This window comes from Zalophus californianus, chromosome 11 (assembly GCF_009762305.2).
Source record: "Zalophus californianus isolate mZalCal1 chromosome 11, mZalCal1.pri.v2, whole genome shotgun sequence".
Taxonomy (NCBI): domain Eukaryota; kingdom Metazoa; phylum Chordata; class Mammalia; order Carnivora; family Otariidae; genus Zalophus; species Zalophus californianus.
In genome coordinates, this window is record NC_045605.1 from 97,289,381 (window position 1) to 97,314,952 (window position 25,572).

The window sequence follows — 25,572 nt, forward strand, 5'->3', positions numbered from 1 at the left end:
GGGTCCAGGGCAGACCAGAAAGCCTGGCCCCAGCATCCAGCTCCCCCGTCTCTGCCTGACAGGAAGCTGAGAATCCGGAAACTCCTACCCTGAGCTCCTGCCCCAGCTGGCACCTGTACCTTACCACTCCAGGAGTTCCTCGGACCTGGCCTCCCTCCCTCCGCCTCCACCCTGCTGGCCAGACCACTCACAGCAGTCGGACTCGTCTGACCAGTCCCCGCAATCATCATCCCCGTCGCAGTGGTAGATATCGAGGATGCAGCGGCCGTACGCACACTGGAACTCCTCCAGGTTGCAGGGAGGCGTGGGCACTGCTGAGGCTGGAAGGCAGGCAGGGGTCGGGAGAGGCATACACTCAGGCCCGGACACAGGACAGAGGCCCTGACTCCTCCAGGGGGTGAGATGTTCAGGCAAGGAAAGCGAGTTTCACCTGGGACGGCCCCGATGGACTCCCATGTGCGGGTGGACCGTCGCGAGCCGTCCCTCCGCACCTGGGGAACGGGCTCCCATCCTAGCTCAGCCTCCAAGGTGCGGCTTCTGAAGAGCCCGCCCTCCTGGCCCACTGCGCATGCACCCTGCAGCCTGGCCCTCACGCCCCTGGGATGCCGCCCTCTGCCCCGGCCCAGCCCACCAGCCTGGGTTCTGGGGCCACTCACGACAGCTCTCCTCGTCAGAGCCATCTTTGCAGTCGGTGTCACCGTCGCAGTACCAGTGCTCGGCGATGCAGCTTCCGTCACTGCAGCGGAATTCCTTGTCAGAGCACTTGCGCATGTCTGGGGGACACAACGGGACAGCGATCCTGCAGGAGCCCTACAGGCCGCCCTCCTTCCATCATCCCCAACGCCCCCCCCCCCCCCTGCCCCTCACCGCCCCTGCGGGTCTGACCCAGCCCCTGCCAGACATCACAGACTTGGTGCAGACCGCGGTGGGGGGAAGCCGCGGTCCTGGCGAGACTGGGCCTCGGGCTCCTGCCCCGCGGTTCCCCGGGGGGGTCAGCACGGTTCTGCCCCTCAGCCTTCCTCTAGGTGCTCCAGATACCCAGGCAGTTGAGGGTGCAGCAGTGCTAGAGCCGCTGCTGCCCACTGTCCCAGAGGCCACGCCACCGCAGCCGTACCCCCACCCCCACCCCCAGAGCTCCACTCACCACACTGCTCATCGCTGTTGTCACCGCAGTCATTGTCCCCGTCGCAGTGCCACAGGCTCCGGATGCAGTAGCCGTTCTGGCAGGGGAACTCGTCCTCCTCACACTCCCGGGGGGCTGTGGGCACAGAGCAGTCAGGCTGCTGCAGGCTGACAGAAAGCCCCACAGAACGGGGCAGTCGGGCTACCCCAACACTGCCATGAGGGATCTGAAGCAGGGGGCCGGCCCTCTCTTGGGCTCATCTAACCAAGAGCTGAAGACCCTAGAGCTGACATGGACCTGGGGCATCATTTTCTGATTGAAAATCCCTTCCCAGCAGAGCCTGATGGAGCCCGCCTGGCGCCACCGGCACTCACGGCAGTCCTGCTCATCTGAGTCGTCCTCACAGTCATTGTCTCCATCACACACCCAGGAGCGGCGGATGCACTTGCCATTGTCACAGTGAAAGTCAAGAGGAGAACAGGTGGGCAGCACTGAGTCCCGGTAAAAGAAGGCAACAGAGAATCAGAGTCTGGGACACTTACTGAGACAGCCTCACCTGGGCTGGAAACCCTTTGCCAACGCCCGTGACCCCATGTCTCCCCGCGTGAGCTGCAGTCCTTCCTCATAGACTCCCATGCCTGCCCCCAGCTGATGGAGAAGCGAAGCAGAAACCACAGCTGAGAAGCCAGACTATTCGCAGGGAACAGCCACGAGGGGTTCGCAGGGCAGGGCAGACCAAGGAACCCAAAACCACTAAGAGAGCAGTAAGAGAAACATGAGCAAGAAAGAGAGGTGTATTTTTTTTTCTTTTCCTCCTGTTAAATGATGATTAACATATCTGGGCTCAATTTTCAGCTCTAGAACTCATTACTTATCACACTGAACGAGTCAGGTACCCTCTCTGAGCCATAGGTTCTCTGACTGTAACAATGGGGGTAATTATACTTGGCTCACAGCGGTCTTTTGAGATAATGCACATGACAGTGCTACATGAAAGTGAGCCATTTATCATCACAATTAGCTGACCCGGTGGGGGTTAACAAGGTCCAAGTTGTAGCTTCACTCTTATTAGACTAATTAGCCACCCTCAGACATAGGTGCTGCAGGTGGCACCCCAGACAACTGGCTCAGCAGCGACAGGTCTAGAGATCCGAGGCAGGATGCCCTAGCCTGTTGTGCATACATTACTGAGCTAGGGGAAAGGAAGATTTAGAGACTATAAGATTTCTTACCAAGTTCCTATTATTAAAAAAGATATGATTATACAGAATACCAGCGTAAGAAATACAGAAATAATCTGCATCCACATGTAGTATGCACATTAAAAAATGCACAAATACGCAGTACAAATATACAAACATATATTCACATAAATACAGAGAGATCTATTTAAAGAGACTGCCCACAGTTTTCAAGGGTGTTTTCTTCCACACTTGTCACAGTTTATTGGTCATATCTGCATGGAAAATATAGGAAAGACAGGAGGATTGGAGCCATATACACTGTGAAGAAACCACCCATCTGTCAACATCTGTCACCCTCATAGGAGTCCAACGTGCCGAGTCTGACACGGCCAGTGCACAGAACACTCCCCTACACCCTCATCCCTGGGTTCTCTTCTAAGGCTTCCCACCACTGCCTGGGGGCTGGGGGCTGGAGGTGCCTGGTGGGGGAGGGAGGTGCTTACTGCAGCCGTCCTCATCGCTGTGGTCCCCGCAGTCGTTGTCCCCGTCACACTGCCACTGCGCAGGGATGCAGGTACACTCGCCGAGGGCGCTCACCGCACACGTGAAGTGGCTCCGACCACAAGCACACTCGGGGCTGCTGGCCAGGCCTGGGCAGAGGGGAAAGGAACCAGTGAGGGCTCGGCGCCTGCCCAACCAAAGCCCATTCCAGAGAGTCAAGCAGAGGAGCCTAGTCTAGTGGTCAGGGAGCCACAGTGATTTCCACAGGGAAATGCAGACCATGCAATCATGCCTTCCCCCTTCCTCCAATGCACAAATGGTCAAGAAGATAATCTGTGGCTCTGGATTCATAAGCAGTCCAGGTACCCCCTCTAGGATCGGGGCCTTTTGCCCAGTACCCCCAAGAGACCGGAGATAAACAATGCCACTCAGAGAAACGGTGCTCTTGGGGAAAAGGAGCAGGGGACAGAAAGGGTGATGCAGAGAGAAACTCAGTACCCTTCCCTCCAAAGCTACACTGAAATACGGATGCTTTTGCCTCTGGCCAGGACCAGACCCTTGGATGTCGGCCAGGGAGGGCAAGAAATTGTGGAATTAAAATGCCGGAGCCCCTTTTGGAATAAGGAATCCATACAGGGGACCAGGAAGCAGCACAGGCTGTTGTGAGTCTCCCGATCAGAGGTCAGAACTCACCTTTGAGGAGGGTGACCAGGAGAAGCAGGGTCCCAGGGGGAGGGGACCAGGGCAGAGTGACTGGGACCAGTCAGAGCCTTCTTGTCTGTGGGACAGGCCACAGCCCGGAGGAAGCATCCTTCCTGCAGAAGCAGCCCCTCCCCCAGCCTCAGCAGCACGCAGCTGGGCTTCCCTATTGAGCTTGGAGCTATCTGCCTGGCCAAGTCCCATGACCGGCTGCTGTGCCCCCTCCCCAGCGTGCCCAGCAGGATGCCCTGGGATGGCGTGTGAATGGCTCAGTGCCCCTGCTCCAGCCTCAGCTGGAACAAAGGGTTCTGCCAGGGTCACTCTCTCCCCCTCCGTGCATTCATCTAACCCGCTGGGCTGCTGCAGCTGGGAAAGAAGGGGGCCACCGCTCATTGCTCATCTCTCCCCCTTGCTTTCTTCTCCCCTTCCTCCCCTTAGCTGGGCCCTGCCCTCAGGCTGGGCTGGAACAGGGAAGGAATTAGGGCCCAGAATGAAAGGGTGTACTGCTATCCCCTCCAAAAGCAAGGAGAGAGCCCTGAAGCTGTCCCTCTCCACTTGAACCCCCAAAGGTAAGTGTGAGCATAAGGCATGGATTCTTATCCTAATCTGCAGATGGATGGCTGGATGGCTGGATAGATGGATGGATGGATGTATGGACGGATGGACGGATGGACGGATGGACGGATGGATGGACGGATGGATGGTCGGATGGACAGACGGACGGATGGATGGATGGATAGATGGATGGATGGATGGATGGCCAGCATTTGGGATCAGTGAACCACTGAAACTATAGACAAAATGTACATTTCTGGAGTAAAGGACCACAAATTTCACCAGATCCTCAACTGAGACTTCACCTTCCCCTTCCATAAGCGAAGGCAATCAGCTGCCCTAGAAAAGATGCTGGATTTCCTGTGGAAACCAAAGGAATCCTTTTGAGAGGTGCAGCATCTCTACACTTCAGAGGAATGCTTTACTCCAAGCCCAGGGCTCCTGTCTGTCCAGGTCTGTCTGCACGTGCAGGACAGAGGATTCTTCCCCAGGGAAGCACCGAAGACCCATCTGTCCCAGCCCCTACCCCAGCCCCATCCTTTTGGGCCTATTCAGAGAGCACGGAGAAAGGAAGGGGCTTTTTTTCCCTCAGACCCTGAGCAACTTTTGTGACCAGGTCATCACAGCTATGGGTACTACTTTAAGGAGCTCTGGCTGGATGAAACAGCAAAGACTAAATATTCCAAAGGACTATTCAATGGGCTTCCCAGCATGCAGATCCCCTTCACAGGGAGGAATGGTGATGAGGAAAGGTAAGACTACTCAGTGGTTCTCAATCAGGGATGGTTTGTCCCCCGGGGGGACATCTGGCAATGTGTGACAACATTTTTGGTTGTCATGACTGGCGGTACTTCAGGCACCTAATGGGTAGAAGCCAGGGATGCCGCTGGACATCCTACAACGTACAGGGCAGGCCCCCACAACAAAGAAATTCTCCAGCCCCAAATGTCAAGAGAGGTCGAGAACACAGCAGGGAGCAAGAATTCCCGTTGGGTGAAGGGGGTGACAACACCAGAGAGGAAGAAGGAAGGTTTGGAGGAGCAAGAGAGGAAAGCAGGAGAGGTCCCCTGGACAGGAGCAGACAGACTGGGCTCCCCCGACCAGCTGTGTGACCTTGTACAAGTCGCTTGGCTCCCTGAGCCTCTGCTTCCTCGTTTGTGAAAAGCCACATGGATTGGACCAGAAGATCAACGTGGACAAAGCTGACCGCGGGCCTTGGCACACCAAAGATGTTCAGTAAATACAGGCTGGGGCCGTGGACTGTTGTGGATGCAGGGGCTAAATTTTTCCCAAAGCACCAGGATTAGGAGAGCAAGAACAGCAGGATTGCGGTGCAGTGTGCAAGTTAAAAAAATATTACCGAAGGTAGAGGAGCCTTCAGTCCCTGGTTGATTTTCTTTTTTTTTAGGGCCCTACCGCCCGCCTTTGGCTGCACAAGAAAAGAAGTCCCGATTTCCCCCCAGCAGACTTCAGGAACAAAGCATTCCATCGGGTGGGCACCAAGTTAGTTGCAGGCGGTCCAAGAGTCCCGGCTTCCTGCCTGGCATAGCAGCCGTCATCAGGCAAACCCTGCGCTTGGGCTTTCCTATGGTAAACAGACACATTATACTCCAAAAAGCCAGCTCTCTGGACAACCGCTGCCCCTCTGGGATCCCCGGAGGTAGAATTCTGCCTTTTCACACGAGTCCTGGCTGCGATCAGAAAGGACAGCTTTTAACCCTTTTGAACAAAACGAGTGAAGAAACAGATGAAGGCGGGTGGCATGCTCAGCCTTCACTTTGGAAACTGGTAAGTTAGAGTACTCAGCTATGCTCTTGGCTTGAAAGCTATTTGCCAGCCACACTCCGTTCAGCCTCCAGGGGCTTGGGCCTTTTTGACCCAAAGCAATTCAACAATGGAAAAGATCTCTCCCCAAAGTGTTCCCTACCCTTGATAGGCAAGTCATCCAGTTTTGGGGGATTCATGGGAATGGGCTCATAGGGTCTTCCTGGGAGGTTAACAAAAATCCCACCACTTACACCTTGTCTCCCTTGCCTCAGCCACCTACCCAATTCCTCACAGCTTTGTTTTGAAGGAAAGAAGGGCAACGTCCATTTGGTGGTATACCAGATGTTTGTGGAATGTTGTGGTGAAGAGCATCGATTGTGGAGTCAGAGAGACTGGAGTTCAAGTCCTGGTTCTACCACCAACTCCACAACTTTGAGCAAGTTGATTAAGGTCTCTGAGCCTCAGTTTCCTCATCTATAAAATGGGAATCCATGTAACCTGCTAGAGAGACTGGAGTTCAAGTCCTGGTTCTACCACCAACTCTACAACTTTGACCAAGTTGATTAAGGTCTCTGAGCCTCAGTTTCCTCATCTATAAAATGCAGATCCATGTAAACTGCTTAGCACAGGACCAGCGCATGGCAAAAGCTTTATAATAATACAACCATAATATTTACTGAGGATGTACTTACCAGGTGCCCTTCAGATACTTTTCTAAGTGCTGTTCTTATGTTACAACACTGAATGCTCTCAAGAACCCTGGGAGGTGACACTGCTATTATTGTCACCACTTTACAGAAGTTGAAGACACTGAGACACAGAGAGGAGAAGTCTGTTGCTAGGTCACACAGGTACTAACTAAGGATTGACGCCAGCATTCACACCCAGGCGGATTGATCCCAGAGCCTCTGCTCTTAACCACTTCACTACACTGCCTCCCAAAGAGTGGTATCACTATTATGAGAATTTCCAAAAAGGGGAGGTCAGAAAGGGGAGTTTACAACACTGAGACTCCTGGATCCCTCTCCTTTATGCATTCTCCATTAGCAAATACACAGTGAGTTTGTGGATCTCAGGCAGTAACCTCTCCTTCTGGTTACTGTTCAGACTAAAGACCAATGTCTCTTGCCTTAAGGTAAAGTAGTGAAGCGGGGATAGTCCGGAGCCCCAGCCGTTTGAACCAGGGCCTCTGTGTTGTGTTGGTCCACAAAGGAACAGGACTTCTGACAACAAATAATAATGTTTTGCAGTAACTCTTTAGAGTTTGCAAGCTACTTTTGCATGCACACTTGCATTCACCTTTAATCATTACAACAACCTCACTGTTGTTGTTACTGCAGTCCCCACTTAATAGGTAAGGTCATCTGCTTTGGCCAAGGTCATGGGGTCAGTAGGAGAGCCAGGATGGCAGCCCCATTCTGCCCTTTAGACCAGTATTCTTCTCCTAATGTGATCTCAGAATCTGGATTTGCAACAAGCTTCCCAGAGGACACTGATGCATACTCAAGGTTAGAGAGGCACCACTCTCTACCATCCCAGAGAGAATACTCAGGTGAGGGGGGGGCCACACCTATCACTTAGAGGCCCACGGTGGACAGTGGCTGTACACAGCTACAGAGCAGCTTTTTCAAGTTGAACCAGGAATGAGAAGGCTTAAGGAGTGTCCTGTGAGTGCTGGGATCAGCCGGCTACCAGCGGGGAAGGGATTACAACAGAAAGGGAGGAACCATCATCACTCATATTAAGGGTTTTTGTAACACACCAAAGCTCTCCTCTCTCCTCCTGCCCACTGTTGGGAATGGTGAGGATATTAACCTCATTTAATAAGGATAAATTATGTGAAATGAAATAAACTACATCCAGGCCAACTAAGGGACAGATCCACTGATTTCAGCTCCTTGGGCAGCCTATGCAGTCAGTGTCTCTCACTGAAAGGGTTACCCATGGAGCAAGACAAAACTCATAACTAAAAGGAGTGGCAGCAAGGAGCCATGTGGCAATGGATTTCACCTCATCCACAAGATACCTGGAATCGGGAGAGCCCTGGGCACCTATAAACAGCCCCTGTTTCAAAGGACAGAGCTTGCTTAGAAAACATCAGAGCCAACACCAAAAAAGGTAAATGGTGGGCAGAAGGAGGCCAGGAAGTGCACCCTTTCCTGATGCTGCCCTACGTGGACCCATAAGGCCCCAGATGAACTGAAAGCCCCTGGTCTGTGCTCCAGAGGCCCTCTGTGCCTCTTCAGCATTTAGCCCGCTGTGGGATCACTGTTCACTTAACAGACCATAAGCCTCCTGGCCGTTGGAGCTGTATGACACAGTTTTCTCCTTGTATTCACAGTGCACAGTTCAATGCGTGGTATGTAGTAGTTGACCAATACAAGTTTGTAAAATGAAGGAATGAATGCTATATTCAGGTAGAGTCTTGCACATGTTGGAGTCAAAGGAAAAGAGAGGCCCAGAGTATCAGAAATAGAAGTAGTGGGGCGCCTGGGTGGCTCAGTCGTTAAGCGTCTGCCTTCGGCTCAGGTCATGATCCCAGGGTCCTGGGATCCAGCCCCGCATCGGGCTCCCTGCTCTGCGGAGAGCCTGCTTTTCCCTCTCCCACGCCCCCTGCTTGTGTTCCCTCTCTTGCTGTCTCTCTCTGTCAAAGAAATAAAATCTTAAAAAATAAATAAATAAAAGAAATCAAAGTATTTATTTCCTACCTAATCTGTACTGAAGAAAACAGGAATCTTCTTTTTAAGGGGGGTATCCCGGTCCTATCCTGTTCCAGACCACTCCCTTCTCCTACAAGAGTTCCTTTTGCTCGCTGGATTGGCAGCCTGTGATACTGACATGCTACGATTCTACTTATTTCTGTCCCTAAATCCTTAGAGGCCAGCCTCACCTGGTGTGAAAAATCTACCAGGTGAAGTCATCTCCTAGGGGGCCGCCTCAGGAAGGGGCAGCTTCGGACACATGATTACTGGTCCCATCAAGTTCAGATGGGACCTCTCTTGCCATTCTTAACCATGGAAAAGAAGTTCGTAATGGTCAGCCTCCAAAGTTATGAGGCAGGGGAGCATAATGTTAAGAGCATGGGAACAAAACTAAGCTAGTTCCTGGCTGTCTGCCCCTGGGCATATTATTTAAATCTCTTTATACCCTAGTTGCTCATCAGGAAAATCAGGTTAAGCATAGCCCCTACCTCACATGGACGTTATTAGAATTAAATTAGTTAATTCATAAAAACCACTTAGCATAATGCCTGGCACATACTAGGCTCTCAGTGAACAACAGCTCTTGCTATTACTCTGATAGAATTTGACTCACCCAGAACCGTCTTATCCAGCCACCCCATGACTATTAAGCCCCACTATTTCAGGGCTCAAGGTATCTAAAAACCTTACTGTGGGCCAAGCTGCAGTGCCCCCCTCCATGGGTTAAGCTGGTGGCATGAATGAGGACAGGAAGAGAGGGACGAGGGTACTGTGGCAAGAGTCCTGCATCAGTGCCTTTCTCTGGAGGAGCTCCTGGCTCATAGTATCCTCTATCCTTGCTTCGTTTATCATCAACCAATTCCTAGGAGGCAAGTATAGAAAAGAGCATTCAGAACCTAAATCACAGAGCAATTCAGAATTGGATTAGCTTCCTCTATTGTAAAATGGGGGTAATAATAGTACTTCTTTCACAGGGTTGCTGGGCCGTTTAAGTGAAATAATACATATGAACTATACAGTAAGGAGCTATTACTGTTGTTGTTATTAGTCCCCATCATCTTCACCTAGATATGTCCTCTCTCTCAACCCAGTAACATAGCTATGATACTAGGCTGTCTCCATGCAGGTCCTCAAAAGTCTACTTACCCTACCCAGCAGCTCAGTCAACAGATTTCACAAATCCAACAGGGCTTGAATGTGGCTGTGCTTTGCGAGGGGCTGCTCAAAATACTGCTTTCCTCTCCCCCTACCTCTCAAAACACAAGGTCCACACAGTAATACATGGCTTCACAAAAGCAACAAACCTCATCTCTCCTCCTGGGAGCTTTTTAAAGCCTCACTCTGGGGCGCCTGGGCGGCTCAGCTGGTTAAGCCTCTGACTCTCGATTTTGGCTCAGGTCATGATCTCAGGGTTGTGAGATCGAGCCTGGTGTCGGGGTCCATGCTGGGCGTGGAGCCTGCTTGAGATTCTCTCTCTCCCTCTGCTTCTGCCCCCACCTCTAAATAAATAAATAAAGCCTCCCTCTGTCAAAAGCACGGAGAAGCTATTCTTCATGCATCGAGAATCCGTGAGAGGATGAAGACTGAAAACAGAGGGGAAGTCAATCTAAGACATAATATAGATAGTCCCAACCTAGATCTTTTGTTATAGCTTGGATATAAAATATTCCATACTAAGGAGTTGTATGGGTTAGAGGCTTAAAAGCTTAGGCTCTGGGTTCAAATCCTGGGCCAGTTACTCACTAGCTGTGTGACAAACTGCTCTGAGCCTTAGTTTCTTATCTGTAAGACAGGAACCTAACAGTACCTACCTCATCAGGACACTGTGAGCAGTAAATGTGGTAATATACCATAAATACCCCAGTGCCAGGGAGGTAGCAAAAGATTTAAATGTTAACTAAAATATATACAGTAACTCTGTATTATTTAGACCACATGTCCCAGTTTGCGATGTAAAAAATGGTTACCATTGATTCTTCCCAGAAGAGCAGAAATTCTTATTTGGGGGAGATGCATATTAGAACCATTTGCTTTTACCCCTTCTCTGAACCTGTAGTTGAAATTTCTTGTTTAAACTGCCTGAGGAGTGGGAGGGTTGGGGGAGTGGAGAGAGGAGGAAAGAACTCCCCTTTCTTATTTGCTAGGCTTATGGATATTATAACCTCGCGTCTGTGTTTGGTCACCAGAAGGGTGTAGTTGACCCAACAGAGAAGCTATCTCTTGTCCTCATTCATGCCGAAAAGGTGGTGGCAGGCAGGCTCCCAAGACTGAGGCCAACCGAAGGAACATTTGGAGCGCCTCTCCCACCCCCGCCCTGTAGGCCTGGCAGGAAATGGAGCTGCTGAGCTTGAAGAGGCATTTATGATCTCCAAGCTTTATTTCATGTGCTGATCAGGTGTCTTTCCCAGTATCCTACTCAGTACCTGCCTGAGCCTATACCCAGACAGGAGGAGAGTCCCTCTCCTCCAAAAAGACTCTGCCCTGGGCCCAGAGCCTCACGGGCCCAGAGCCTCACCGCCCCAGAAAACCTCTGCTGATAAATTATGCAGCAGCACCTTTGTGTCGCTGCCTCCCAGCCAGATGGGAGGTTTGCTCCCAGTCTTTTGTTTCCGGCTTTGCTCCCAGCTCAGATCCTTGGCTCTGTGCAGAGGTGAGGGGAGAGCTCCCGTAGGCCAAGTCAGGGCTTGCAGCAAGTCCCAGCAAGGCTTTCCCCAGCTGGGTCTCAGGCAGAGCCCTGCCCTGCCTCACTCTGACCTGAATGAGCAGGGGAATGAGTGTTAGGGACGCTTATAGTCAATCCACTCAGCTACGGGAATGCCTAAGTGCAGTGAAAGAATGAAGTTTGCTCGGAAGGGCGTAAAGAGGTGCCCAAGGGCACCTAAGATGTTTGCTTCTTGCTAAATCAAAAATGCAGAACAGAAAATGGAGTCAACCGACCGCCAGGAAGGCCAGCGAATCAGCTCTTCTTACCGGCTGCTCTTGGTTACGGTCAACTTTCTGCAGCCCCCAAAAACATCACATCACTGGCACCAACTTAAAAGGAAGAAACAAAGAGACAACAGGGGTCAAACTTTGGGGTGGAGGAGCTGGGGGCTGGGGGTGGGGGTGAGTCATGGGCTTGAGACCCACATCAATCATCCCTGCACACTGACAGGATTCCTGATTGAAGACGGTAGTCATGAAGAAAGGCGGCACTGCAATGGCCCAGCCCCCAAATTGGGGCAATTACTACCTTATGAGCTCTGGGGACTGACTCCTTTCCCAGGCCAGTGGGAGGGAGAGCTTGGAATTCTAAACTGTTCCAGCTACAAGAGACCTCAGCCAACACCTCTCACCCCAGGTCACGGCATCCTTAGAGTGAGATCCCTGGCCTCATCCCTGAGCACAGAGCTTTTAACCAGGAAGCTCCCAGAGGAAAACCCCATCTCCCAGGACCTCTCCCAGGAGAACTAAGGTGGTGTGGGCTCCCTAGACTTCATGGCATAGCTTAACAGATCCCCTTTCTGGAAGTATGGGCAGGAGGGGAACTATGCTTAGGTTTCATTAGGTTTTCAATGTGGGGTGGGAAGAAGGGGCAAGATCTTTAAAAGAGAAAAGCAAAAAACCAGCTGAAATGAATGAAGGGCTGACCTTCCATTTTAGCGCATGCCACTACAGTACAATGATTTGTTTACCCGGCTCCCATAGTCCAAAGGTAAGAACCATGTTTAATCTACTTAGGCAAACTTGCTAACAAACAGCTAACATTTATCCAAGCCTGCAGTAACGGAGTAGCCTGTGTTGAATGGTTTGAATATACTATTATCTCATTTAATTTTTACAATATTCTCACATGATAATTTATTACTACTCCAGCTCTCCCCCCATTTACAGATAAGAATCCTGAAGTTCAGGGAGATTAAGTGTTTTGCACAGGGTCACAAGAAGTGCCCAAGCCAGGATTCAAACCCAGGGATGCCTGCGCTGCTTAATCACCGAGCTATGTACATGGTGGTTAAGGTAAGTGCTTGGCAAATGTCTGTTTGCTGAATGAATGAACAAATGAATGGGTGCAGAGCCCAGTTTAGGGAATGCTCCTGAGTGTATCTGGGAGAAAGAACCTGACCCTGTCAGCTCTAAGCTGGATGGAGAGCGGCAAGCACAGGCATTCATCAGAGCTATTTATAGGGCCAAACCCGGGCCCTGCCAGCCAGCCAGTCCAGCCAGCCAGTCCGTAGGAAGTCTTTCCTGGGACACGGAATCCCACCATGCTGAGAAGGGGAGAAGGACTTCCCCTGCTGAAGATGAGATGGTAATCCAGACACAGTCTGGGGCCCAGATGCCCCATGGCTAGGCAACTATGGCAAACCTGTGGCTAGGCTTCATCAAGGAATGTAGAGATTGTGGTTGTAACAGGCTCTAATAGACTTACTCAACCAAGGGCATGGAACTGTCTCATAATTATGAGATATGCTCAGTCATTAAAAAAGACAAGTCTTCTTCTTAAAGTAGTCCCTGAAATTCCCTATCCAGGAAGCCCCTGGTATTGACCTTCTCTTCAAAGGAGAAGCAACATAGCCAATCCTTCCTATTTTTCCTTTTCTTAGGGACCAAGATTATCAGCCAATCAGTAGAAAGAGTGAGCAAAGACCTATAAAATACCCTGTCCTCTGTGACCTTCTGTGTTCTTTGCTGGCCCAGAAGATGGACATGCCCAACACGTTCTGTATCAGACATAGCCAGACTGGTTCCCTTGCACCTGTCATTCTTAATACCATGTGCCAGTCCCAAAGATGTTATCTGATATTCAAGAGGGGATAGAAGAGGAAATCCAAAATCAGTGACAAGCCAAGCATCTTTCACAAGTCCAACAAGATCAGGGACAAGGTCAATCAAGCACCATGCCAACAGCCAGATGGAAAGGAGATCAGTCTCAGCTCTACTCTTTTGCACTCAACCTCAGAAATAGCCTTCTATCTACTTAAGCACCTGGGCAGAATTTTCGACTTTTTGCTTACCTGGAAGAGATCTCCAAGATAAACATGGTTTCTACTCTTCCAATGGTGGTAGACTCTCTGAGGCCTCACCTCAACCCTCAGGAGAAAGATACCCAGGGCTATCAACAGCAATCAAGTTTCCTAACAAAATCTTTAAGGTTGGAGTGTTATGTAGGTTCAGGCCAAACACATAGGCTCTAGGAAAAGCCCACAGGACTAGCAGCATCCAAATAAGCACCTTAAACCTTAGTGTATTGCATCCATACTATAAAACACTGTCTTCTCCATGAGCCCCTGGAACATAGTGTTGAGGACCTTCTTGGTGATATTTCTGGTTGAGTAATTGCTCAGGCTCATTGGTGAACCATGAATCTGTCCTTTCCCCCCACACCCCAGACCTCCAAGGATGGTTCAGTATCAGGCTAGGAGAAGTTCAGATCTTCCTGCCCCTGAGTGTCCTTACACACGCACACAGAAAGTCTCCCATGCTCAGAAGTTTCTATTAAACTTTTTGTCCCCAGGGCACCTGGGTGGCTCAGTGGGTTAAGGGTCTGCCTTCAGCTCAGGTCATGATCTCAGGGGCCTGGGATAGAGCCCAGCAAGGGGCTCCCTGCTCAGCACGGAGCCTGCTTCTCCCTCTGCCTCTGCTCCTCCCCCTGTTTGTGCTCTCTCTCAAATAAATAAATAAAATCTTTTTAAAAAGTTTTTATCCTTAAAAAGAACCCAAAAGAGGGGCACCTGGGTGGCTCAGTCAGTTAAGCGGCTGCCTTCGGCTCGGGTCATGATCCCAGCGTCCTGGGATCGAGTCCCACATCGGGATCCCTGCTCAGCGGAGCGCCTGCTTCTCCCTCTCCCTCTGCCTGCCTCTCTGCCTGTTGTGCTTCTATCTCTCCGTCAAATAAATAAATAAATAATCTTTAAAAAAAAAAAAGAACCCAAAAGAGTTATCAAGAAGCCTCCCATCCTTTCTCTGTGAAGCATTAAATATACACAACTTTCTACCTCCATTCTCAGTGCAGATGTAGTATATGCAGTTTTGACAGCTCTAGAACAATAAAAGCCTCTTGGCCAGTCTCAGCCCAGAACCTTCCAGCTCCCCTTTCCCTAGGGCAGAAGGCGACAATCTCCTCTCTGGTTTTGTTGGTATCCGTTTTAGCCTTTTTTTTTTTTTTCTTTCCTTTTTTCCCAGTGCCGTGCCATTTCCCTTGATCTTTTTCAAAACTTCCTCCAGGGGGCCGAGAGGAAAGTTCCATCCCCTTCTCTTGCAGCCCGAAGGGGGAAACCCCCCAAAAAGCATAGCTGTCCCTTTAAGGGGCCCATGTGGTGGGAAGAGCAGCTACATTCCTACCCCAGTAGGGCCGCTGTCCCGACACGCCAAAGAGGCTACAAATAACCTTCTAGGAGAGAGCCCGGGAGGGGGAGAGCACAGTGCGAGGAGGAACGTGGCTCGGCCAGGCTACTACGCGGAGGGGAAGAGCGGAGAGCGGAGAGAAAGAGCTCAAGTCGGCGTTAGAGAGAGCATGGAAAAAGTTTAAAACCCACGGGTAGTTTAAATAACAGACACGAGAACTCTGTTTTGGATTTGGGAGGTAAACCAATCTTTAAAACGAGTGCCCAGGCATCTCCACGCCCTGCCAGGCAAGTTCCGAAATCCGCACTATTTCCACACGAGCTCCCGCACGCTAAAGAAAGAACCGGTGCAAGCCAGGCCCAGGGTCTAGAGACCCCTCCGTTCCGAACCCCACCCCCTCCTCCCGGCTGCGAGAATGAGAAGATTCGGATCCCCTCGCCCCGGCTGAATCGGGTTGGGGTTCAGAGATCAAAATTCTTTGATCTTGGGGCACAAACTAGAGGAAGCTGCTAAATCACGGGGTACACCCTCGGTGCTAGGCGACTGCGGAGAAACAGATTCCACTGGAGCCCTAATCACACACAACAGTTGCGTACGGGCACCAAACAAGTTATTAATAAGGAGCAGATGAAGCAGCAGTTCTGCTGCCATCCGTCCAGCTCCCCCGAGGGTCACCGCGCGGACCCGGAGGCTGCCTTCTGATGTTCGGCGATACCCGCCCCCCCGCCCCACTACTCCGGGTAGGACGGATCTGCGGGAGCCTTCCAGCAGTTTCTTCCCTGTGTCCCTCCTCTGCTTCTTTTCCAACCCGGTCTCTCCCCCCCCCCCCCCACCGGGAAGGATCCAGGGCCAAAGCTGATTGGTCGAAGCCAGGAGAGGGAACCCAAAACACCACTAAGGGGAGATGCTGCGAGCAAGCAGTACCCAAAGACCCTCGGTGGGAGCAAGGTCTGGAGTCCGAGGAACTGTTCCCCGAGTAGGGGAATCCCCAGAACACAAGCATTCCGATTCCACTGGAGCCCCGCTCCGGGAATCCGCTCCAGACCCCCGGTCCCTGCAAAGAGGGCTTTTTACAATTTATGGTTTAGCGACCATCCTTCCCCGCCTCCCTTTCTTCGCACACATTCATTCGTACCAAGGACACAGAGACCCTGTCTTAACCTGAAAGGGAAGCAGCCCCCAGTTCTTCAAAGAGCGGCGAGGGAAGGCGAGCGGGCGCCTCGGATCTTCCCTGAGCCCGGCCCAGATCCGAGCGGGAGAGCTCCTCCACGGCCGCCTCTCTCGGGCTGGAAGAGTCGGGGGACCTCCTGCTTCTCTCCTCTGCACGCACGCTCAGGGCTACTGCTTGGAGTGAGGGCGCGGGGTCTCAGGCCCCAGCCCGCACCGCCCGGTTTTCGGGAGGTGAGTCCTGCTGCGGCCGGACCCACGGACAAACTTTCCCGGCGGGCCGGGCGGCGCAGGCACGGCGGCGCCGCTTACCGTGTACGCAGAGCAGGGCGCCAAGGAGCAGCGCGCCCCACGGCCGCCTCATGGTGCTGCGGCCGCCGCCGGCGCTCCCTGTCGGCCGGGGGTCCCGCCGGCTCCCGCCGGACGGCGCGGCGGAGGGAGTCGGAGCAGGGTCCCGGAGGGGAAGCGTCCCGGTCCGCGGCGGCCGGCGCGTCCCGCAAGTCGCCCTCCGGCCGCTGCTGCCTCCAGTGCTGCCGGAGCCGAAGCCGCCCCGCCAGGGGACCGGGAGGGGGGTGTCCCGGGCCAGGCCGCCCCGCCCCCCGCGCCGCAGCCCCCGCCACCGCCACCGCGCCTGGTCCCGCCCCCCGCGCCGGGCCGGCCCCTTCCCGCCCTCGGCCCCCGCCCCCCGGTCCCCGGCCCCCACCCGCCAGCGCCTCTTGCACTGGCCCCGTTCTTCAGGCCACCCCCACATTCGGAGTCCTCGAGAGAGAGCCCCCCTCCGTGTCCCCATTACTACTGCTCAAATGTCCCTAACTTAAAACATTATCCCAGCGGCAACTCTCTCGATGCCTCTCACTCTGTGCCAGAGAGGAGTACCCGGGCTGACCCAAGTCGCGGGGACGTGACCCCGGCCCCCCTACCAGCCCAAGTCCAGACTTTATTGATGTCTCAGAATACGCAAGGCTTGCTAATGCATAATCCTCCTAGGTCTTTATTAACATCAAACAAGGGACATCAGGGGGCCTGGAGTGCTGTATCTTAACTAGCATTCTCACTGTCAAAATTCCTTTTCTGAGATTTTTTTCTTGCTCCACCCCCACCCCGGTCTAGGCAGCGTTGTTCTAGGGCTAAATAATTCCACGACCTCCCCTTTTCATTTACTCATTTCCTGAGGTGGTTGTCTGGGTCCTGTCGCCCCAGCTCAGACGTCCAGAATTGATCCAGACATAGTTCCTCCTTGCTGTCTTTGTAAATCAGCGTTGTTAGCCTTTTCACCTTCTTTGACTTTCTGATCCTGGCAAGGAAGGAAGGGGGTAAGGAAGTAAGTCTTTACTTGTAGTTGCACTTTCCCAGAGACCGGAGCCTCCTCTAGGCTTCCGTCTGTGGGGCCTTAACAGCAGTATTTAACTTTCGGGTTACTGAAGAAAATTATAAACTCCTCGCTTGTCTTAGCTTCGTGGCCTATGCTCTCCCCAAAGTGTATTCATAATGAGTTAATTTTGTTTTTTGGTTGAATCTTATCTTGTTACTTTTGTCCAAGCCCCCAGCTTCCTTAGGGTTCTATTATCAGCTTTCCCTCCAAGCTGGTATGCCGACATTCCCTGGCTTTGGATCTTCTGCAATCTCATTAAACCACTTTCTTCTTAGTAGTAAATAGAGTCAGGAAGACCCAAATGCTCCACGTCAGCTGAGGGGAGAGCAATTTGGTATAGTGCAAAGTGGATATTAGGAGATTTCTCCAATGGCGAGGTTGACATTTCATCCTTGCTTGTTTTCAATGTTGCAAAAGGCTTTCACTTCATATTATCATTTTTGGCCAAAACTAACATGAACTTTGCAACAGCAACAACAACAACAACAAAAAGTGAAGTGTTAACTCCTTTAGCCAGTACTTCTCTATACTGTTCTGCCTGAAATTTTTACACAGATGAAATGTGGTTGAACCAGCATCACCATGGTAACTAATACGGAGGCATTTTTCTCTGTGTGTAGTTCTTCTTGCTGACTGAAGGCGGCAGTCGAGTCAGGTCAGGATTACGAGATCGTACTGCTAGGAAAGACAGTCGACCTTGATGACCTCCGTCACCTTAGCCTAAAATCCAAGAAGTGAAAAGTGGAAGCTGATTCTAACACCCATCTCCCTCACCCCCACAATGTTTGTGATGCGGCCTTGGGCTGGTCTCAGAGTTTCGATACATGCTGTTCATGCCTTTTGACCTGTTGAGAAAGATCTTAACTATTCCGGAGACCATATTTTTTCCACATGAAAACTAAGGACATGTGGTATAATGAATACATTTGTCCCAAAAAATCCAGGACAGGCAGTCACCATACTTTCAATGTCAGGGGATTAAGAATTTATAAACATCTGTATACAAAGGATAGGTTTCCTTCCAGAAGGCATGATTTATGTTGTTTTTCTGGGATTGAGGAGGAAGGGGGAGGCTGGCTGTCCCCGTCTGACTCAGGCTCAAGAGACTGCATTTTGTGTGTGCATCCCAAGGCCTCCTCCTCCGTGGTTCAGTACGGTTCTGGTGCACAGAGCCATCCCTGGCTGCTGTGAGTCATTGGGAATATCAATGGGTAGAAAGGAACTTCGTGCATAGTCCCTGCCTGGGTCACCCCCTAGGGTGAGTTAAGTCTTGGCTGTCAGAAACTGCTCTTATGCCAGGAGTGCTAAGCCATATTTATTTTTACCAGGCCTCTCAGACTTTCTTGTTTGGAGTGAGAGATCCTGAAAAGCGTGCCAGAATGGGCTGTTTGTCTCCCTTTTATTGTTCTTTGGGAAATGCCCCTAGAAAAGTTGTAGGGGACTGCCAATTCCGGAGGGGTCTCAGAGGCATTAGTATCCCCAGAAACACCACCCCTTCCTTCATCCTTCTAGGACAGACCAGGGAACTGCGTTTCCAAGATCAGAATATTGCCCTGAATTAGACCATCACTAATGGCCTTTTCAAAGGAAACACAGGGAGTGCTACAGAAACCAGATAGAAATGGGCACTATTTTGATCTGGTTGGGTTGGAAGAATTCTCTTATAACCTAGGCATCATTCAACAACCTGAATTTCTAGACATAATCCACCTGAAAGAGTAACAGGCCTGAAGTTTTACACTTTAAAACAGTGGTTCTCAATCAGGAGTGATTTTGCAGACCTGGGGCAATCCCAAGAGACAGTCTTGGGAGTAGGTGCTATTGGCAGTGAATGGGTAGACTCCAAGGAAGCTGCTAAACATCCTCCCATGAGCAGGACATCCCTCCCCACAAAGAATGATATAACCAAGAATTATCCAGCTCCACATTTTAATAGTACTGAGGTTGAGAGACCCTGCTTTAAAAGATTAAGAACATGAGGGGCACCTGGGTGACTCAGTCAGTTAAGCATCTGACTCTCGATTTTGGCTCAGGTCGTGATCTCAGGGTTGTGAGATCAAGCCCCGTGTCAGGCTCCAAGCTCAGCACAGAGTCCGCTTGAGATTCCCTCTCCCTCTCCCACTGCCCCTCCCACTCAAGCTCTCTCTCTCTCTCTCAAATAAATAAATAAATCTAAAAAAAAAAAGATTAACATAAGTCTACAAAGAATTGCTCTATCTACTCTCCAGAATCACCTTGTTAACGCAGTGTCAGTGGAGGGAAAGAGTTCTTAAATCTATAGAAGGAAAAACAAGAAAAAGCACAGCTAAAGGAGTCCTACACCTGCCACTTCTGCCTAGGGAGGCCTATTTCCAGTATTTGTTCACTCAGTAAGTATTTATTAAGGGCATATTATGTTCCAGGCAAGGAAGAGGCAGTGGTAAACAGATATATTGGGTTCCTGGAACTTACAGTCTGATGGTTGGAGTTGGGAGGGGACACAGGTATGCAGAGGCATTGAAAGAATGATTCCACAAATGAATTTAAAGCTATAAATGATAGGGACATTCAAGGAAAATTACTGAGTTCTATGAAAGGAGAGATTTGATTTAGATTTGGGGATTCAAGGAAGGCCTGTCAATGGCACTGACACTTAAGTTGAGTAAGAGTCATCAGGCTGGGAGTGGAGGCAGAAGGAATAGCATCTGCAAAGGCCCTGAGCCAGGAAAGAGTCCAGAGGATTTATGGGAAAGTATCATTAACTTTTAACAATGGATGCTTTTATCTAAGTCCAGGGGGCTACTACTGGGGAGTGGGGGAAAAATGAAAGTATAAGGAAAGAGTCTGATTGGCATTTTCTTTAATCACAAACCCTTCACCACCATTTCTAGTGCCAATACTTTTCTTGTTCCAGTTCAGCAGTGGTACTCACATCAGGGGCTGGGGTACAGTGGCTGATTCAGTTCCCTGGCCTAACTTGGGGCACACCCTGGAAAGCGAGACTTTCTAAGCACATTTTTATCTCCTGAAAGCTTGATATTCACACATCTGGCATATATAAGTAGAGCCTTTGCAGCAAATATTTGAGTATATCTTGTTTATTTCAGCAGCAAAGATAAATTTAGAATGGTGGATAAACAAATGGATCAATGAATAAACACTCATTTAATAACAAACATGAATCAAGAATCTATGGAAGTGGTTTGTCTGTTTTCACACTTGCCCTTTTATAATTCATTCTCTATATGCACAGCAACCAAAGTGACTTCTTAAGAAACATAAATCAGGTCATGTCCTTACTGGGCTTAAAACTTTCTGATGGTTTCCTATTGCACTTGGAATAATATCCGTACTTCTCATGTGGCCTTCAAGGTCCTTCATGACTTGGCCTTTGCCTATTACTTTGACCACTTCTCCCCTTACTCATTCTGCTCTGGCCACACTGGCTTTCTTTCAGCTCTGCAACATGCTAGCATTTCTTCCAATTTTTGCACGAGCTGCCTTCTATACTTAGAATACTGTTTCCCCAGACCCTCCCATGGCTGGTCTCAGCTCAGCATCCGAGCCTCAGAGAAACCCCATCTTATCACCCTAAAGTTGCCTTGTTCTCTCTCACTGCCTTTATCCTATTTTATTTAGGTAGGTAGATAAGGTTTCCCAAGGTCATGGCATTTATCCTAGGTCTTATAGGATATGTAAGAGTTTACTAGGCAGAAAATGTGGGAGAGGTACATTCTAGGCAGAAAGAAGAGCTCATACCAAAGCAAGGCGGTGGGAAAGAGCTCAGTATGTTTGGGAATAATGGGTAGGAAAGTATGGCTGGTACGCAGGGAAGAGTGAATGGCAAGGTGGCTCGAAAAGTAGGTTGGGATCAGATTGTGAAGAGATGTACATTGTCTGCATGTTTAGGAATTTTGCTTCATCCTAGTAATGGTGACTCAGCCACACTTTTAAAGTAAGGAAGTAATGTGGTCAGATTTGAGTTTTAGAACAATAAACTCTTGTAACAATCTAGGGATGGCTGGGGGGGGGGGGGATAGATGCAGAGACTGCAGCTTTTTGTCCTAAGATTCTAAAGGTTGGGAAGTTCCAATTCATATCCTAAGTTTACTTAATGATTCTTAGCATATTCCCTCTCATCCTCCTGAACTAGTCTCTTACCTTGTCCACATGCAGCATTATCTGTATGCCTTTTGTTGAGCTAGTTCCTTCTTTTTCTGGGCATTCTTAACACATGGTGATCTCTCACACACAGTATTTAGATCTAGGAAGGATATGCCGATGCTTTGTTTGATTTTTTTTTAAGTTTATTTATTTAAGTAAACTCCACCCAACATGGAGCTCGAACTCATGACCCCAAGATCAAGAGTCGCATGTTCTTCCAACTGAGCCAGCCAGGCGCCCCTCTATTTGATTTTTAATGCCCTTCTCGATGATGTCTTGCATTTTGCTGGCCTTTTTGTTTAATGAATTTATTTCATGAATTGGTTCCTATGAAGCAACCATAAATCCTATGGATTGGATGGACTTCATTTTCTAGGCTTTTAACCTAGAGGGGAAAATAAATCTATTTAACAAGGCTTTATTCTATTAGGCACTAAGAAATTTAAAGATGAATGAACACTGTCTCTGCCTTCAAGGAACTCACAATCTAGTAGGAGAGTTCAAACAAACAATCTTTTTTAATGACATAAATGCTTATCAAGGTGCATACTCGAGGACAGAGGAAGGCAGAGCTAATTTTTGTGGGCTACCAAGAAGGATCAGAAAATCTTTTTCCCTTTCAAACTGTATGAAAGTATAATTCCCAACTCTTTCTACAGCATTTGAAAATATAACAAGAAGGTACACGTCTGTAATCACCTTTGAGCTCTGGTTCAGTTTAAGCCATGTCCTCTTAACCACTTTCTTGTAATGCATTAGTTATTTTTAACTAAGAGTTTGTGAACATTTCTTTTTTCTTTGCAAATTCTCCCAAATCGCTGGGTTGTTGGCCTGTAGCAGTTCAAAATGACTTGTCTGTAAATAGCATTTTTTACTTTAAACATGTTAATCCCATACACTGGCATCACACTTAGTTTCTGCTTTGCTTTTATGGAATATGAGTCTTTTAAGAAGAGCCCAGGAGCTCAGCATGAATTTCATGACCTGCATTTCTTAGTAGCTACTTTGCCTTTAGCATCTTTTCTGCTTGATGAGTCGATAAAAGCTTGTCCTAGTTTCTTGAACCTATTTTGTAGCAATAATTCAGCCTGCATTTTTTCTTTCCTTATTGTTTCCTTGAAGTTTAAAACTATTTAGTATCTTCACGTTTGCTTTCCTGGAGTGTTCAATTTCAGGGAGAAATTTCTTCCCTATCAATCTCTTTATAGGTCCTCTGCAGAGCCAGAGATGTCTATTAATTTTCTTCTTATAATTAGGAATTATAATCTGATAAACTGACATCTCCACATATCCTCTCTTGTGGGTGTTTTTCTGATTGCTTTGAGCTTGATATTTCTGTTCCTTATGTTGTGGTAATGACTTTAACATCTCATACCTTCCCTATGCTTTGATCAATTTCATATCACTTGCTTATATTCAGGATTATGGTGTTATCTTCTGACTTAGTTGTTTACCTGGATGATTATTTGTTTAGGTAACATTTTCAAATATATTATAATAATGTAAGAATCTGAAAACCTATCTAAATTGAAAGCTGACATTTTTTCTTTCCTTAACATTCAAGGGAGTCACAATTACACCTGTCTTTTAACATTGCCTGTATATTTCCACTCTTCTTAAGACCCTTGTCTGTATGTTTCACTAAAAAGTTTCCTCTGCCACTGAGGTGTGGCCAAAATCTGTTACCACTTACTCTATGGCAGAAGAGAAATCTAAAAGTAGCTGTTCCTTCTTGGGAAAAACAAATACTATCTGGAAGGTCATCACTTCTGCTTTAAAAGTATTTTAAAGAGGGGTGTCTGGGTGGCTCAAACAATTAAGCATCCAACTCTTGATCTCAGCACAGGTCATGAGCTCAGGGTTGTGAGTTTAAACCTTGCATTGGGATCTTTGCTGGCTGGGTGTGGAGCCTACTTAAAAAAAAATATATATATATATATATATATATTTTAAAGAATTTCAAGTCATTTACTGTTTGTTTTCAAATTATAATACATGCCTATTATAGAAAAATTTTGAGAATGTATAAAAGGATAAAGAAGAAAAATGTAAGCAGTCAGTAACGTAAGGCTACCTGTTATTTCTATGCAACCTCAAATTTTCTTGAAGCCTTAGTCTAGCAACCTCCTACCTTTTTCTTCCTCAATAGACTGTTGAAGACATTAAGAGTGGAAGACTGACTTTAAATATATGGGTCCTCAGAATTTTTATGGAAGGGATGGAGCTGTAGGAAAAAGCTACAAATTGCTCCAGAGATGACATCTTGTTCTTATTTAGCTTTCTTTGAGTCATTAACAGTCGGGCGCCACTGGTGCTGAAACTTATCATTATTATAACCGCAAATGGGTTAATGCCCAAACAAAGCTATATTCTTGGGGCTGGTTCCCAGCTCCACCACACAGATCCCAGCAGCAGCACCCTCCAAGTCCCAGGATAATGCTCCACAAATGAGAGGATGTCAAATGTTCAGCCTGGACTTGAAATTCTCTTCTTTTATTTGGGAGCTTCCAGTTGCTGGCAGGGGAGAGCAAAAGTAAAAATAAATAAATAAAAACCAAGCCAACAAACCCTTAAAAAAGAGGCTGTGTGGTTTAGTGGTCAGACCACTAGCCTGGAGGTTGGGATAGCTGAGATCCAGTTGTAGCTCTCCCACCGATTGGCTGGATGATACTAGACAAGTCATTTTCCTGACCTGTGCCTCAGTTTCCCTGCTTAAAAAAAGGAAGTGCCTTAGAAAGTTTTTATGAGGACAAATAAAATGATCTGCAAATAGCTTCAGGTTGCTTGGAAATAAAATGAAATTGTAGGCCTTAATAATTACTATCCCATTACTTTATTAATATAGTTATAAGCCACAGGTGTGAAAGTTATGAAACTTCCATACCCTCAAGCTGCAGTGGGGTGGGGGGGCAGCAATGGGATGGGTCGAGAAGCAAGAGTGGAGGAAGAAAAGGAGGAAAAAAGCAAATATTTTTATCAAATTTTCAGGACTTGACATTAAATACCAAATTAGTGAATTCATTACCTCGAGATAAATGCTGCTCCTAGTTTGGCTCTGTCCCTTTAACCTTACCACAGCCAAACTCAGTGTGACTCATGGGAGCCTAGAAATAAGACATATACAATTTTAAGGGAAAGGGAGAATTAGGAGGTTTGAAGCTCCTGCGGGAGAAGACTAAGAATAGACAACCGACACAAAGAGAAGAAGCTCCTCTTTCCCTTTCCTCCCAGTGTAGGTGGTCCGCTAGTTTTACAGTCATTCCTCTAATAGCATGATTTTTCTTTTCTTCCTTCTTTCCTTCATTTCTTTTTTCCTTCTTGTCTTTCCTCCTTCTTTCTTTTACACAAAAATTAAAAAGTGAGGATAGAGTGGCTTTTTCTATTAGGTTTCAACTGTGACAGGAACTACAGGTCACTAATCTGTTTTGGGGAGTGGGGAGAAAGAAAAAGAAATATCTGGAGATCTGGGAAGTTAAATACCAATTAATACTCTCCCTTCGTGAAAAGAGAAGTGAGCAATAAGGCATATGAAGAAAAAAATCTAATAGTGCCCTCCTTTGTGCACCCCATCCCCTCAAGAAGTGAAGTGTCTTAGTAGGAAAAAAGAAATACAGGCGGGGAGGAGGATATCAAATAGTAAGGGATAGGGGCAGAAGGAGGGACTAAAGATAAAGAGGAATTTGAGAGGAACTGTAGAGGATTTAATACCACCTTCTGCGTGTCCAGCCTGGACATGGGCAGAAAGACACATCCCTGCCCTTAAGATGCACCCAAAACATACGCCTGTGAAAAGCACTCGGTAGCAATTTAAGACAGTAAATAATAAAGAGATAAAAATAGGTCATGGGACATGAAATGTTTATGGGAATTTCGGGGTGGGAGCTATTATTGTGAGTTAGGGTAACAGCTGTACAAAGTAGGAACCATAGTTATGAAATTCAGAAACTGCGGCTGCGGAGGGCTGACAATAATTTTTCAACACCGGGAAATGTGAGAGATTCCAAAGAACGCTCCACCTCAAATTCCTCTAAA

General features: G+C 48.5%; 1 protein-coding gene across 2 annotated transcripts in view; it reads right to left on the minus strand.

Moving 5' to 3' along the window:
* LRP4 (LDL receptor related protein 4) overlaps window positions 1-16,547 on the minus strand; it is a 55,470-nt gene extending 38,923 nt beyond the window's left edge. For both annotated transcript variants that reach the window (XR_003517422.2, XM_027579322.2), the window contains exons 1-6: window positions 16,338-16,547; window positions 2,811-2,957; window positions 1,498-1,614; window positions 1,145-1,258; window positions 657-773; window positions 192-320 (exon numbers count right to left, since the gene is read on the minus strand). Coding sequence is in view for 1 of the 2 variants with exons in the window: in XM_027579322.2 (XP_027435123.1) it covers window positions 192-320; window positions 657-773; window positions 1,145-1,258; window positions 1,498-1,614; window positions 2,811-2,957; window positions 16,338-16,389 (676 nt within the window). In the remaining variant the exon portion in view is untranslated. The remainder of the gene's footprint in view (window positions 1-191; window positions 321-656; window positions 774-1,144; window positions 1,259-1,497; window positions 1,615-2,810; window positions 2,958-16,337) is intronic.
* Between the last annotated feature and the right edge of the window lie 9,025 nt (window positions 16,548-25,572).